This window comes from Harpia harpyja, chromosome 1 (genome assembly GCF_026419915.1).
Source record: "Harpia harpyja isolate bHarHar1 chromosome 1, bHarHar1 primary haplotype, whole genome shotgun sequence".
Lineage (NCBI taxonomy): Eukaryota > Metazoa > Chordata > Aves > Accipitriformes > Accipitridae > Harpia > Harpia harpyja.
In genome coordinates this window covers 97275064-97290288 of record NC_068940.1, presented here as the reverse complement: position 1 = coordinate 97290288, position 15225 = coordinate 97275064, and the positions used below count along the sequence as shown (strand labels likewise).

At 37.6% G+C, this 15225-nt stretch overlaps 1 protein-coding gene across 6 annotated transcripts in view; it reads right to left on the bottom strand.

Annotated features, from left to right (window-relative positions):
* The window catches only part of LARP4B (La ribonucleoprotein 4B), a 60448-nt gene that overhangs the window by 28508 nt on the left and 16715 nt on the right, over positions 1–15225 (bottom strand). For 2 of the 6 annotated variants that reach the window (XM_052806393.1, XM_052806399.1), the window contains exons 1-2: positions 12824–12958; positions 1539–4153 (exon numbers count right to left, since the gene is read on the bottom strand). In XM_052806393.1, coding sequence (XP_052662353.1) covers positions 1539–4058 — 2520 coding nt within the window. In that variant the 5' untranslated portion in view covers positions 4059–4153; positions 12824–12958. Of the gene's footprint in view, positions 1–1538; positions 4154–12823; positions 12959–13090; positions 13310–15225 lie in introns of those variants that run through there. The other 4 variants (XM_052806415.1, XM_052806423.1, XM_052806433.1 and 1 more) reach the window with 3 other exon arrangements.

Genomic DNA, 15225 nt, shown 5'->3' with positions numbered 1-15225 from the left:
GTGAAATAACATAAAAACCCCTAAGAAAATACAAAAGCACAGGATTTTTTTTCCTGGACTTATATTAACATGTTTTAAGGAAGCATTACGGAAAACTGAAAGCAATGAGATGTGCATGACACCTTCTGTCATTACTTCGAGAGAAAATACAGAGCATTAACAAAAATTTTGGTTAGTTTTCCCCTAGGCAGGACAAAAAGAATGAATAACCAGATCCAGTTAAATCATCTTTAATTAGCAGACTTTAGTCTCCTTTGACCTGGATTGGAAATGGACACATTTAATGGTCATATATAACCATTATATAAATGGTCATATTTGTGCTTCAGAGAGATTGCTCTCTGCAGTGCCAACACCTACAGTACTTTTTGGATAGTAACACAAGACAGTTTTCACTTGTTTTGCTAATGTTTGAGCAAAACGCATTAAGTTATTCCATACCCAGAATATCTTTGGTATGTTTTAATATGATGATTATACTGGGAAAGAGTATTGCTCATGGTAACACATACTAAAAAAGCTTATTAAAATTTGTTTTGCGAATTTAGCGATGCTAGGAACATTACAGAGTTTAAACACAGGCACTTCAAAATTCCATGAAGCTTTAATTATTCTGAAACACATGCACTCAGTCATTATCATAGTGCATAGAAAACACATCCAGCAGGTAAAAAGATGTAAAGAATCTCAACTTAAACACACCTACTGAACTATAGAGAAAAGACTTATAAAAAGTGGAAGTGCTCAACATAACTACTTGAATAGTAAGGATTCAAAGATGACAGCAAGTTCCATCAGTTTCCATTTTTAATACAAAAAGTTCCCCCAGGAGATAGCAAACTTAGCCTCTAGTACAACCCACTGCTGGCACTGCAACTGCTGGACAAGGTCAGAGCAGCTGCTGTAACGCAGTCGGTGCAGAGAACAATACTAAGCACTGGCTCTGCTCAGCAGGGAAGAAAGAGGAGCAGCAGCTTCCGCAGGTTGGCTTTGCTTCTTTCTTACTCCAGCTAGCCAAAATCCACTCTAGCTCATTTCCCACGCTTCTCCTGCAGCCACTCCTTTCTGCAGCACTTCAGAAGATCATCTCCAGAAGTGAGCAAAAGGTTTCCTAATTGCTACCAAGCAAGAACTTTAAGATTTCAGGAAATCCACAAACATTTCTTCCTACATGAAGGTAAAGAGCACTGCTAACAGTCTGGAGAAAGTTTCCCTTCCACATACTGAAGTGTCTATCTCAAGTTCATCTAGAATTGAGAATCTGCAATCAAGATACTTTGCCCAACATTTAAACTTTCACACAAGGTTAACAGACCAAAAAAAGAAAGAAAAAAATTTATCAATATTCAGCAACATTTTGAACTACTACATTCTGTATAGTATTTGGTTTTGCAAAGGAGAGAGAGAATGGTCAGCTTCAGGACAAAATAACACATGATATATTTAACTATCTAATGAAACCAGTTTGACTTGGCTTATTCCAATCCCTAGCTTCTGCTTTAAGCTTTAACATCAAATCACTTCTGCAGAATACTTACAAATTCATCTTTATCTTGCCATCCCCAAGTACCAACATTTTCTGGTGCTAGCAGCTGATGCGGGTAACTTCCCATGGCATATGAAGTACCTGTTAGATCTTCAGGTTCGTTCTGGAAGTTTTCACTAACTATGCATAGTCTGTCATTCTTCATGGTATTGTTAGAAATTGTATTATTCCATAAAAAGCCCATTAGATATTCACCATTACCAGCAGTAACAGTGTCAGAAAATAGCTCATTTGTCCAATCAGCATTGCCAGTCTGAAGACTGATGAAATGTGACCATATTTCAACTTGGGGATTTTGTCTGTCCACTTCATAGGAGTGCTCTTGGTCACTCGATACGTCTTCCATCAGATCCAATACACACCGCTCACTGCCTCGCTGAAATCCTGCAGCACCAGGAAAGGCACTGTGTATTTCATAGGAAGGAGTAGCAGCGTATTTGTCTACCTGCTTTGGGTCAACAAAAACTCCAAGCTCTTTGTTTGAGAAAATCTTGTGATCTGACTGCATCTGTTCCCAACTTGTGGTCAAGTCATTCATTTCATTATTTAATATGTAACTGCTGTTTTTCAGTTCAGTAGCCTTGGCTTCTAATTGCTTTAAATTCCCCGTGGTAAAAGCTTCTAGACTCCCAGTTGACATGCTAAAACTAGTAAGGCTCTCCTCCTTTGAGCAGATGCTGACACAGAGTTTTACTTCACCATCCTGAAGATTACATTCATTTACATCACACACATTTTTTTCATGAGCTTCTGATCCTACTTCAGTAAGAGGCCCAACAGAATCTTGGGTGTTCCTGACCTCTGGCTCTGGACTAGCACAGTGACGTACCTCAGGCTCTTCCACTGGTTTATCATGCACATGAGAATAAGAATTTTGACACAGAGAAGGTAAACAATTATGGGCTTTATGTAAGAGATTACTGGCATCTTCCAGATTTTTAGTGTCATCTATCAATTTTACACTCTTGTACATACAATTGTCCAAAGCTACAGGTACTGTGGAGTTAGAGTAAGTATTCTGATCGTGAGTCAAGCCTTTATTGCAATTTAAGAAGTTTTTATCACGATCAATAACGTTAGTACCCAAATTCTGTTTTACATTTTCTGCCTTGTTATCAGTTGTCTCGTTTAGGTGAACTTCAAGTTTTGTTTGTTTTACAGATTCTACTACATCCCCAGCTATTTTGGTCGAGTCAGTCCCCACATTCCATTCATTTTCCACTGCATGGAAGGAACATACATCCTGTTGCTCACCTTGTCTACAGTTCATGTCCATTTTGTTCATATCCTCATGTTCCATGGACACAGAAGAGAGACTGTTTTTGTTATCTGACTTTGAATATTTGCATACTTTACCTTTACTCCCTGGTGACTCTTTTGAAATCTGAGATTCTAGGCTGTTTTCGTTTAGGAATGTTTCATCTGCGCTTGTGTTATGTAGTTCATGAGATGTCAAAGTGCCATCACTTACCCATGATGGAGTTCTGCTCAAGCTACCAGCTTCCTCAAGCATGTTGCCTTTTAGCTCAATGATACTCACACAGACATCTTCCTCCATGCCACTGTGGTTTGCAACTTCAGTTGATGTCTTGTTTTCAGTACAACCCTTAATTTGAGTTTGAAAATCAGAACTTTCTTCCAAGTTTTCATGCATTTCAGTCATATTCAAAGCTTCACAGCTATGCAAAACTGTACCTGTGCATTCCTCTTTATCTTTCAAGAACTCTTCCAAAATGCTGTGATGTTCACTAGAGTCAGGTGCAAACATCTGGCTACCATCACATGTTCTTTGAAATGTTCTCTCTTCCACATTTGAGTTTACTTCACTTTCTGGCTTTCGGAAGCAGCCTTCTTCAGCAAGTTTTTCTACATGTTGACTCATCGAAAAAGAATCATTGTCCATTTCACATAACTCTAATGGTAATTTAAAGTTACCCTTCATGTTCTCTGCCACCTGTTTAGTATTTATTTCCCTTACAACACTTGAGGGATGCCTACTTAAACCAAATGGTACAATCTCAGAATCATGACTTCCCTCAATTTTTCCTGAATTACATGCTCTACTGTTTAACAATGCACTGGAAATACAATCATTGCGTTTCATGTTTTCTGAATTAGGGCTGTATCGGTCCTCTTCAGCACCATCTGCAAATTTTACTGAATCACAAGCTCTATGGAGTGATTCATTCCAACTGACAGCATTACCTGTGGTATATACCTCCTCTTGTCGATTCTCAGGCACAACTTCATCATATACTTTCGCTCTTAAGCCATCTGTTACTGTATTGTCAGTGTTTAACCTACGCACCTGACACCTGTTAGCCAGTAAGTTATCATAAGATTGGATGTCTATGCTACAATATTGTTTTGTTTCCTTGTTCTGCATGTTTGACCTATCCTCTTTTTTATACTCAAACAGTTCTTTCTGTGAATTAAACTTAACTTCCACTTGTGCCGACTGCTGCATTGGATATTCCTCCCCAGTGTCTAGAGGTCGTGCCATGCTGCACATTCCTTCATCAGTAACAGCTGAGTTATCTATGTCTGCTGCAGTCTCTTCATGCACGGTAGCTGGCAGCTCTTCATCCCCTTTCAGATCTTCAGCATCTACAACACAAATACTGTAAAATTCCCTATCTTTTGTATTTTGTCTGTTGTCTACATCAAGATAGGAAAATGTTGGGGACATCTCTCTATATGAACTTGAAACTTTTTGTAGGCTGTCACTCTTGCTGTCTTCAACATTTACTGTTCTTTCATTCTGCCTTGAATGGTCACATGTAACCGCATAATTCTCCAGAAAATTTCTATTTAAGGAAATTTCACCCTGTAAGCCTTTGTCTAGGATGCCTGGTGCATGTGAAGTAGAAATACAATCAAACAAGCAATGCTCTTCTGCAGCTACATTTTCATTATTAGTATTACTATTTTCTATATTGTTCATGTGCTGACCATTACTACTAAATTTTTTAGGTGCTCTTTTTTTAGTTACCCTATCTTTCTTGTCTTCACTTTTCTGCAGATTTCCGTATGTACCAGAGACCTTCAGGAGGTGACTAAAGGAATTAAAGAAGGTAAAAGGTCTGTCATACGTTCTCCTAGAGCTCTCACAGGGAGTATTCTCCATGCTTTTGTATGACGGATATTTTGCTTTTCTATCCCAGAACCCAGATTTAGAATTTGACACTGCGCAATCATCACTACAAACGCGTTCAATGCCGATTATAGCAGCTGCCCCATTAACTGTCCTTCCCACTGTATGCAGATCCTGGCTTTCCACAGTTCCTAAAATTGAAGATAAAGTTTTACTTATCCTTGACTCTGGTGCTTCCTCTTCCACAGATTTTTGTAACAAGCTGGTTTTCTCCTCATTCGTGCTGTTACTCAATTCTTTACTGAAGCAGCAGCCCATGTTCAATAAGTAGTGTCAGAGGAGTCTTCTCATTGCAAATCACCTTCCTCTATATACTAAACTAACTTTCTACTGCTATTGAGGAGACAAGCCAACACCCAGCTGCCAAAAATAGCACACTTTAAAACCATGCAGGGGTTCATATGTCATTGCCACTCAAAGTCCAAATCCCAGTTGCTGAGCAATGTTTTAGTATTTCATCATATGCACTGCAATATTCAAGCCAAATAACTCTCCTAAAGAGATTACAGTCTGTTTACAAGTATTACCAAGTCTTATGAACCTCCATTGTTTAATTTCCTGAAGAGTTTCCTTCATCCAAATCATTAAAATATTTAAATGACATCTTTCACAATGTCCTTGTGTGACAAAAAACCTGCTTGCCTTCATATTTAATACAACTCCTCCTTTCTATACAAGGATAAATGCATTCTGGCTTCACACATTTAAATCTAATTTGAAGACTAAACTAGTGGAAGCTATTAGATCAAACACATTTTGGACCATTTTCTCCTTCTCCTCCCTTCCCCCAGAGCTGAACCTACACCAAGATTACTTCTTTAGGAAAAGCAGGCTAAAGATAGATAAGACCTCATGTATTCCATTGAACAGTCATTGTATGTTATCAGAAGCTAATTCTGTTCCAAGCCTTTTTTTATTTGTTATCTACATGAAAAAAGAATACATAATCCCTCAGTGACTTACAGCACTGGAAGGGGCCTCAAGATCATCTAACCATCTCATGGCACCGTGGCAGGATTAATTATACTTAACCTCCAAAATATTTGTGCATTCTTTTACAAAAAACTCGGACGGATTTAAAAGGTAGTTCGACTAAATGCTACTTCTTCCAAAAGTCTATCCCCAGTATAAGTTTCCTTTGTTGTACGTAAACAGAGTTCTTTCTGACCTTAGGACAGCTAGAACATCTTTATACACATGTATTTACATATTAGAAGATTTATACTACTGTAAGCCCCTTTACTTGCTAAAAAAGTGGTTGTTTCTTCAAAAATAAAAACCTAAAAAAGCTGAAAATACCCAGCAATCTTTTCTGCTCTAAACAGAGTTGTTCTTATTTGCCTTTACATAACCTTACATCACTCAGACCTACTCTCAAATCCGTTGCTATTATTTCAAATTTACACCCCATCCTTCAGAGAGCTTGCAGACTGTACCACTACGGCACCACTCTACTCCGTTACTTAAAAGATACTGAAAACACAGAAGAAAGTAAGACAAGACAGACCCTTAAACTATTTCAAATGTTCTTTCAGCTATACATTGAATTGAGTGCTATTTTTCAACTGGTTGTGCACCTTATGGCAAATTTAATTCAAGATGTACTTGAACTAGAGTTTTAAGTTAGCCTTGCAATTTACCTTCACTGTATTCATATAGCAGTATATAGGGGTACTAAGGCTAATTAAAGCAGTTGCCTTTCAACTAACTAGTAAGAGATCTGTTTTAATTTCTGCTGTAAACTATACTTGCAGGGTAAAGGCTGCTTAACACACAGAGATCCGTGCTCTAATATTCCACTATCATTACTTTTTTTTTTTCCATGATTGTCATTGTGACGTTCTACAGTTGCTTTCATGCATGGCAAGTCACATAGCCTATGTAAGGTTTAAGACATAATTCAGTCTTATCTATGTTGTCTATATGGTCCCTGTCACTGCCACACTGCAAGACTTCTGCTCTGTTTCCAAAATTTCAGGGAAAGAAAAAAAAAAAAATCCATCTTTACCAGAGAAGCCCACAGTCACTTCTTCCTTTAAATCTCCTCTGCTTACTTTACTTCTGACAGAAAATCTACTACTATCAACACAGAAATAAATAAAGCATCAGTTCCTCTTTTACTCATTCATATCTATTTGGCAAACTAAGTTCACATCTGTTTAAAGTAACAAACCAAAAGAGAAGCAAGCATTTTTTGTTTACTTTTGTCACCTGAAGATTGAGAAAAAAAAACGATGCTGCACTGAACCACAGTAAGCAGAACCAGGCTGGATTAAAATCAGGTAAAAGAGGGGAAAAAAAAAAAAAAAAAAAAAAAGCCCTTGCTATCCCAAACTGTTCAATCATGATAATAACTTGCAAGTACAAGGTAGTACTAAGCAAGCGCAGAAGCACTCTAAAAATTCAAATGTTTCACTTTAGTCTGCACTGCAGTCACTATGAAGCACTCCTGCAGTAATAGTAGTAGAGTTCACATTTAGCAGCATAAAACAGACTAGAAGTGAATCTCTCTTCCTTATAGAGCGTGAAATGCTTCTATTCTCTTCTCTGAAGCTTTTGCAAGGTATTTGAATAGTTATTTTCAGTCATTTCTTATCCTACTTCTCTTTATAAATACTCTGTGTAACATAAAAAAGTGGAAAGCTGTAATATAGCCACCAATGCAGCTTCTTCTCCCCAGACAAGTATTCTGCTCATAGGACAAATGAATCGCAAAAAAATAATGTGCTTTAGATTCTTAAACACAGGTTACCATATATTTAAGTGCCATATAAACTTAAATGCCATAGGCAGACTCAGATTTGTATACGTGAAAGAACCGTATTGGCTAACTTTCAGGGAAAACCTCCTATTCACCACTAATCCTCTGACCATAGAAAAGATTGCTGAATTGGCTAGGGAATACATGCCCTCCTCAGCAAGTCTGCTTTGAAATTGCAAAGTAAGAAAAGAGGAATACTACCCTGCCCCCCCCCCCAGCTTATCCAATCTGTGAAGCCTCAAAGTGCCTCCAGAAACATTGTTCTTAAGGACAGGAAGTCTGATGCATCATTGCTGCCATCTGCTGCATTTTTTTTCATTCTCCCATGGGACAAAGTTATTCAACATGCTTGGATCCAGACTTAAAACTATGCCAAGTCACTCCTCTCTTTAGCTTTCCCTGGAACCAAGTACAGGGAAAGGGGGAGGGAGTTACTTATAATAGTTTTTTTGAAGAAATGCCACAAGCAAACAATTCAACTGTTTTTAACGTCAGCATAAAGTCACAGTAATACTTGCGAAGTTTACAACTACTCAGAAAACTCCCGTCAGTTAAACAAATAGCAAGATTTTTCCCTCTGTGATTTAACCATTACTAACTACGTGGTTTCTAGAGAGGAACTAAGTGCCTTTAAGAGACGGACCAGGGCAAAGTCCACTTTTCCAGTGCCTTAACAAGCACTTCTGCTATCAACTAACAGGGAGAAAATGGGTGAAGCAGTTTAGGCAAGCAGAAACTTCTTCCAGTTTTCCCATACCCTTCACCTTATGTGCAAAGGCACATTTTGTACCTGTTCCTTTGGTTTTATCTAAGAGTTCCAGTTATAATTTCTATTTTTAAGCACCCACAGTGCACACTCATTAAGTCACATTTCTCAATACTGTTTATTGTGGGATCACCATAAAAAAACCCAGCAACATAAATTTAAGCTGAAAATGCCACACTGTTGTTATGCTATATCACCTGAGGTTGGTTGTTTAACTTCCAAGACTCAGTAAGTCTTAAAAACCTTCTGGCTGAGCTAAACACCACCACTGACTTGATAAGCACCATAACAGAATTTGTGCTCTGCCACTTCAGAGCCCAACTCAGGCAGGGGGTGGGGTGGGGTGGATTTTGTTTATTTTGGTTTTTTTTCCTGTATACATATATATTTTGGCTGTGGTGTATTTCTCATCTACTCAAAGCCTGAATAGGTATTCCCTCTCCATGAAATGAAACTGCTCTGAAGCAGCACTTTCATAATCTAAATATTTTTTAGTAAGTATTTTAGTCCTGTGTCCTGCACACACCTACACAGAAGGCACGAAGTCAACATGTCTTATTAACATTAATAATGTCTTATTAACAAGAGTATATCTACCTGTCTACTTTCATTTCTACATGTACCTATTCCTTGCCAAGGAATAAGGGTTTATCCCATATATACTCTTACAGAACTAAGTTTTAAAATATAGTCTACCTTTAAAGTTACAGTAGCACAAGTTAAAACAGTCCTTATAACCTTCTGATACCTAACTTCATTTACACTTTTTCTATAATAAAGTCATGCAACCACAACGAGCCCTGAAGAAACAGTGATTATTCTGCATTCCCAGGCCATACCTGATGTCATGCCCACCACCAGTTAAGGGAAAATTGAAGAGCAGAATCACAACAGACATCGCAACGTCACTACTGCAGGTTTTTGGAAATAGCTGGTCAGATAGCTTAACTTTCCCTCCAACATATCAAGGTTAAATGGACTGTTAAAGAGTTTAAGTACACATTTTACAGATTAAAGCAATTAAACATTAGCATTAGAAGTCATCTACAGGTGCAGAACTATTCAGCACTTTTCTTATGGTCTAAATCTACAATAATGTGACAGAAAGAGTGAACACTGAGCAGTATCTATCCTTCATAACACTGATACCATGCATGTTCAGTTTAAGGTCTAATCCTCCCATCTCTTGTTTAAAGCTATTTATGACCTCTTGAGTTATTAAATATCACCTACATGTTAAACTGCTACTTAACTCTTAATTGGCACATACTGTATGTAATACTGCGTATCATCAAATGATCTGAGGATTATATGCTATACTAAATTTTCACTAAACTGTTAACACAGGATCCTATATTAAGCTAGTAAATCTGATTTCCTCAGTCCCTTTTTATTCTATGAGGCTTATTGTTGAATTGATTGCAAAAGGATTTTTGAACAACATAACCTAGCAGCTCTAAGCCCAAGACATCCTTCCATATAACCTCCTATGAAAAACATTTTAGGAAGTACAATTAAGTCCCACCTTAAGTTTTCTGACTTGATAGCTATTTTTCTTGTGCAATCAACAACAATATGATTGAACTTTTATTTACAGTACCTATAAGCATCGTCAAAAAACAGCACACCACATTGACTTGAATTCCCATTAAGAGAAGCCCATGGCAGCACCTGATAATTATTCAACTAAGGAGGGAATAGGTGATGCTTATAACACAACCAGACAGCAAGTTTAAATGGCCCCATGGTAATATCCTCCACTGGAACATACCAACATTCACAGAACCTGTTGCTGCTTGACGATAAGAATCCCTTCTAAATTTAATTTCAAATTTCCAGATCAATTCAGACAATCAAGGAAAGAAAATTGTTTGCTCCTTGGAAAGTGCTCTGAAAGGCCACATATTCCAATGTGGGTATGGCAGAGGAAGAGTTTAGGATCAATGAGCAAGGAAAAAGACTGTGCCTTTAGCACTAAAGGTTAGTTAGGTCCTGTCTGGCAGAGACAAGTCATATAAACTACCTCCACCATGGGATGTGGGTCTTGGCCTCTTCCCTCAGAGAGTAACCTCAAATTTCTAGCAGCAAAGTGTTACTGATTGAAAAGGAAACAGAGAAGCGAGTCAAAAGGGAGTGAAACATTTTTTAAACACTGAGTTTCCTGAGTCCAGTCTGACAAGGGCTTTCTCAGAAAGGTAATTGTCAATCAGGATACAAAAAAAAAAAAAAAATCCAATGACAAATGTCACCTGAAGTGACAACGCCTGCCTCCAGGTTAAAAAAAAAGCCAGAAGTACCAGCATATTTAACTCCCACATTTATCAAAGCTAAGAATTTGCTAGTATCCTCTAAATTATCTACCTCCAATTTGTAAGTGTAAGCTACTATTAACAAGAAATTTACACGGACCCTCAAGTTGCCAATTTCCTTCAATCGACTTGCGTGCAAAACTGCTGGAATTCTGCCATTTAATACTACTAAAATCAGCCAAATTCAAGAGGAGCTGTTGTTGGAAACGAACCAGATAGGCTTGAGTTCAATCTACATTAGGCATTAAATAGCATATAGTTTTATAGCTACTTCAAGGCAGAAGAAATTACTTTGCCTCCCTCACCATGAGGTTAAGCCTTTGAAAACTGTTAGTAAACAAGTGACCTCCATATCATTAACATAAGCAACCCTGAAAAGCGATTTCTGAAGGGTTCCATCACAACATCAAAACTTTTATTTTAATTCAGTCACTGCTGACTATCTGCTCAACATTATAATAGTAGAACGCGTGTTAAGTTTTGTTCCTGCCAAAGAAAACACACTGACTAAAATCATATTTAGGAAAATTTATTTATTGTTAATATTAAAAGATATAACAAAAAAAAATACTTTTTGCTAACTTGTTCCTGCACTCCATGATGTTTTTCCTCAAACTATAGCCTTGTTCCCAAAACTTGCAAATGAAGTCCTGAAGCATGGGCAAAATATACTCATGCAAGCATGCCATTATGGAAGGGACCATCTTGAAAACAACACTTTTAACAGCATATATTGGCAATGATTCTCATACAACAAAATGACCTTCTGATGCTGTGCATGTAAGAGTATGATACTGATATAACTTTAAAAAGCTTAATAATCTACAGGTCTCATCTATTTGGAATAAAATATTCAGCAAAGGAAAAGCTTTAATCTCAAAAGAATTAGTTATTTGAAATGCACCATTATAGTACTATGGATACATTCCAAGATATCCAAATTGACATTAGTCTCCTCCACTAAGGAAAAGAACAGACAGATTTTCTGAAATTGAAATAAATGGTTACTCTCTTCCTCCAAATAAGTATGAAAGAACAGAAATTAAGATTTAGATCCAAGTTTATATGTAGCTTTACAAAAACTCTAGCATGCCAAATTAAAAGAACTAGCATCAATGTGAAAACTGATCAAACCACCTTTAATACTAATGCACCTGCTCTAAGTGCACTGACAGTTCAAAGCTTTTGAAGCAAACCTGCAAGAGCCTCTTATTCAAGCTTACACAGTGGTTTCTTGCAATTAATGCCTTGAGTACAAGAAAAAAAAATTAAAAAAATCACAAAAGCTCAACTTTCAAAAGTATGGCACAAAAGTGGGTTCAATTTTTTCCTCTACTGTCAAATAGACAAAATTCACATCTGAGAAAGGTAGAACAGAGCAGAAGAGAACCCAGAATTAAAAAAAGGGGGGGAATAACAAACAAAAAACCCACCAGCTTGCTTAGCAAAGAACAGCACAAGTTTAGAAGGTCTTTCGAAATGCTCCTTAGTGCTTGCTGCAAGGTTAAGTTGAAGCAGCAAGCATCCGCTGCTGCTGCAAGGTTAACTTCAAGCAGCAAGCATCCGCTGCTTAGTATAGCACAGGCTAAGCAGCTAGCAGAATGTACACTGAAACCAAACCCTTCAAGATGTCCCAAGAAGAAACATTCCTCCCAATATAGTGAACAAAGATGAAAATATGGTATGAGTAGAGCTCACACAAATCAAGCATTAATCTTCCTGAAGATATATGCAACATTTACTGCAACATATATACACACAGTACTATCTGCTGTATGATCTGCCAAAAGCATCCCACAAAGCAACTTACTGGATCCTGCACAGTAGCACAGAAGCAACACATGCCATTTGGCAGAACTGAGCAAAATTCCTGTTACAGGATGCAATTTCCTATTTGTAGGGGTTTGTATTTTTTTCAATTACAGATACATGCCAAGTGCATTTCCTGCATTTTCCTCACAAGTTAATGTGTGAGCTAGAACCTAACTCAAGATTGGTAATGCAATTCCTGCGTAGCCTAAAAAGTCCTGTACCTTAAATGAGCACAAACTGTTGTAACTTGCAGTTTATTTAAATCCCATGTAGGGCTGAAGAAAAGTTAAGTTGAGGCTCCTACTTGGTATGGAGAATTAGCCACCTTCAACAGCTCTGTTCTAGCATTTTATGTTGCAATGCTATCAGCCAACTGTCTTCTAAAATGTTCTGAGATAGTTTTTTACTATGTCTTAATCAAAACTGTGTTTCTTGCAACACTTACACCAGGCGAGTATGTAATTATAATACTTACCAGATGAGAACCGTCTTTAACTTCTTGTACTTGCTGCACCTGCGGTTCAGCCACAACTTTAGTGTCCTGATCAGAAGTCATGAGCTGTCTGCTTTTTGGCTGCTCAGAGAGAACTTTACTGGTCACCTTTGTAAGCTGCGGAAACAGGAAGGCAAAAGATTCTGTAAGAGGTTGCTGAAATTCCTGAGAACCCACAGCCATTCCAGACGTGCCATGTCGATTCAGGCCAAAGTCCAAAGAACTTCCACACAACACGGTCAAGATTACCTGTTCAGAGAAAACGTTATGGCAGAAGGTGAGGATAAAGTGATCTTGCAGACACACTCAGCTCTCAGTCGCTGGCTGCCTCAGGAGTGCAGATGAACACTTGCCACAGCACCGGGCAGGGAAATTCCACCGGGAAACTTTCACTCGATTCTCACCTTAATTACTCAGATTGGTTTTCAAACCATGACTTCTTCATACCACCTGGCAGACTTACTTAGCTCATTAAGAAGCATTTAGTCACAAACCAACCTTTGTCTTCTACAACTACTGACAGTCACTTAATCTTTGCAAATTTTAAGCAGCATGTTACAACAGTTCTGCTAGATTAGTAACGCTCAACAAGTTGTTCTGCTCCATCATCCTAAAATGTTATTTGATTAGACAAGTAGAAAACTGAGTAGAGTTGAAAGTCTGACAGCAACTTTGCTTTGAAATTTGATGCTATTATTTAATACCATTATTAAAAAAAAGGTCTCTAAAAAAACCAAGAAGAGCTCATTTAAAGCATAAAGTCTCAGAAAATAAATATTGGGGTGTAAAAGCAAGGCAATTTTTAAATTTTCTTTTCTAAAAGGACTACAAGCAAGTTGCAATATGCGTTTTGAGTTACTTATTCATGCAGAAATCCCAGTACTGCATCTGTAACAATGCGTGAGAGACATTTATTGTCTTCAAGTTGGTGACACCACACTTCAGGGTAAGATTCTCTATCATCTCCTTAAAAAAAAAAAAAAAAAAAAGTAAAGATTTGCAGCACATGGAAGGTAACGATATGATTCCTTTCTTCAGCAGCATAAGCTACTTTCAGGGCATCTTGACTCCAAAAGACTGGAGTTACAAAATATATCTTTCAGTTTGGCATTATGGCCTTCCATGGAATCTCCTCTATGCTATGGACAAAAGCCTTTCATACAACTGATTGAATACATTCTGAAGTTTTCAAATAAAATTATGACATTCACCTATGAACTGATTCAAGCATCTGTATTATGGGATTATGCAGAAGGTAAGATAATTTGCACACACATCTGAAGAAACATACTGACATCCCTGACAGGACAAAATATTCAGCTTAGATGAACAGTTGCTTATTACTTCATGCTACTGAAGTGAAGTCAGGATGAAAAACATGTTTTTGAAAGAAACACATGCACTGTGTCACTGTTATATTCCTGGAAGTTTTTTTTCCTAACACCCTGCCTCTCACCTTGGAATAGAAACTATTAAAGTAAGGTAGAAATGACACAGACAAAAAAAAACCCACAAAAAATGACATTAAAAAAATTATCCTGCCCCTTACATACAGCGTTACACACACATGAACACACACAGAGTCTGCATGGCAGAAAGTGTGGAATTCATTCAGGATGTTTGTATTTTATAAAATAACCAAAAATCATCCTCAGGATGAAAGCAATTTTTCAAAAGCTAGTATTAAATAGGTAGACTCTGTGCTGCTCAAACCCACGCATTGGAAGCTGTATGCACATTAACACTGCGGAAGGTGTCTAAGCTTCTTGGAGAATGCTTCTTAATATTCTTTAAAGAAATTGGTTTTAGCCTTTTAAAATTTTGGATTAATGTTTTTCTAAAAAGACTTCTTATACATTTTGTGTTTGCTGTATATAATCTCCACTGCTGTTCATACTAACCTTGAGCACACACATTAGTACAGATTCATAAGCTAAAGTCTACTTTACAGAAAGACAAATGTGTTTCAGTCAGCGATGATGTTATCTACTCAGCATTTTGATCCCCAAATCAATGCCAAGGTACTACTTTGCATCCCTCTATGTCGCCTGCTTATCTCGCACTTTCCCATTCCCTTCTAAGATCAGCCTGTCCCCAGTCATGCTCCAATCTCTTCCATCCGCTGGTATGTAGTGTTAGCACCAGTACTTTGTAAATCTATGGATTGTGGAAGGAAAACTGCTAAGAACATGTGAATCTATCAAATGAGTAAAATTCCACTACACATATGTCCTTTAAAGCATTTGCTGACTGGCCATCAAGCACAAAATATTCAGCTAAATCATTAATTTCAGCTAAGGTTAGACAAGCTGTTAGCCAACTTGATAGATAAGACGACTGCAATGTGCACATTGCAACTTCAAATTTCTTGGGCAAGCCACCAG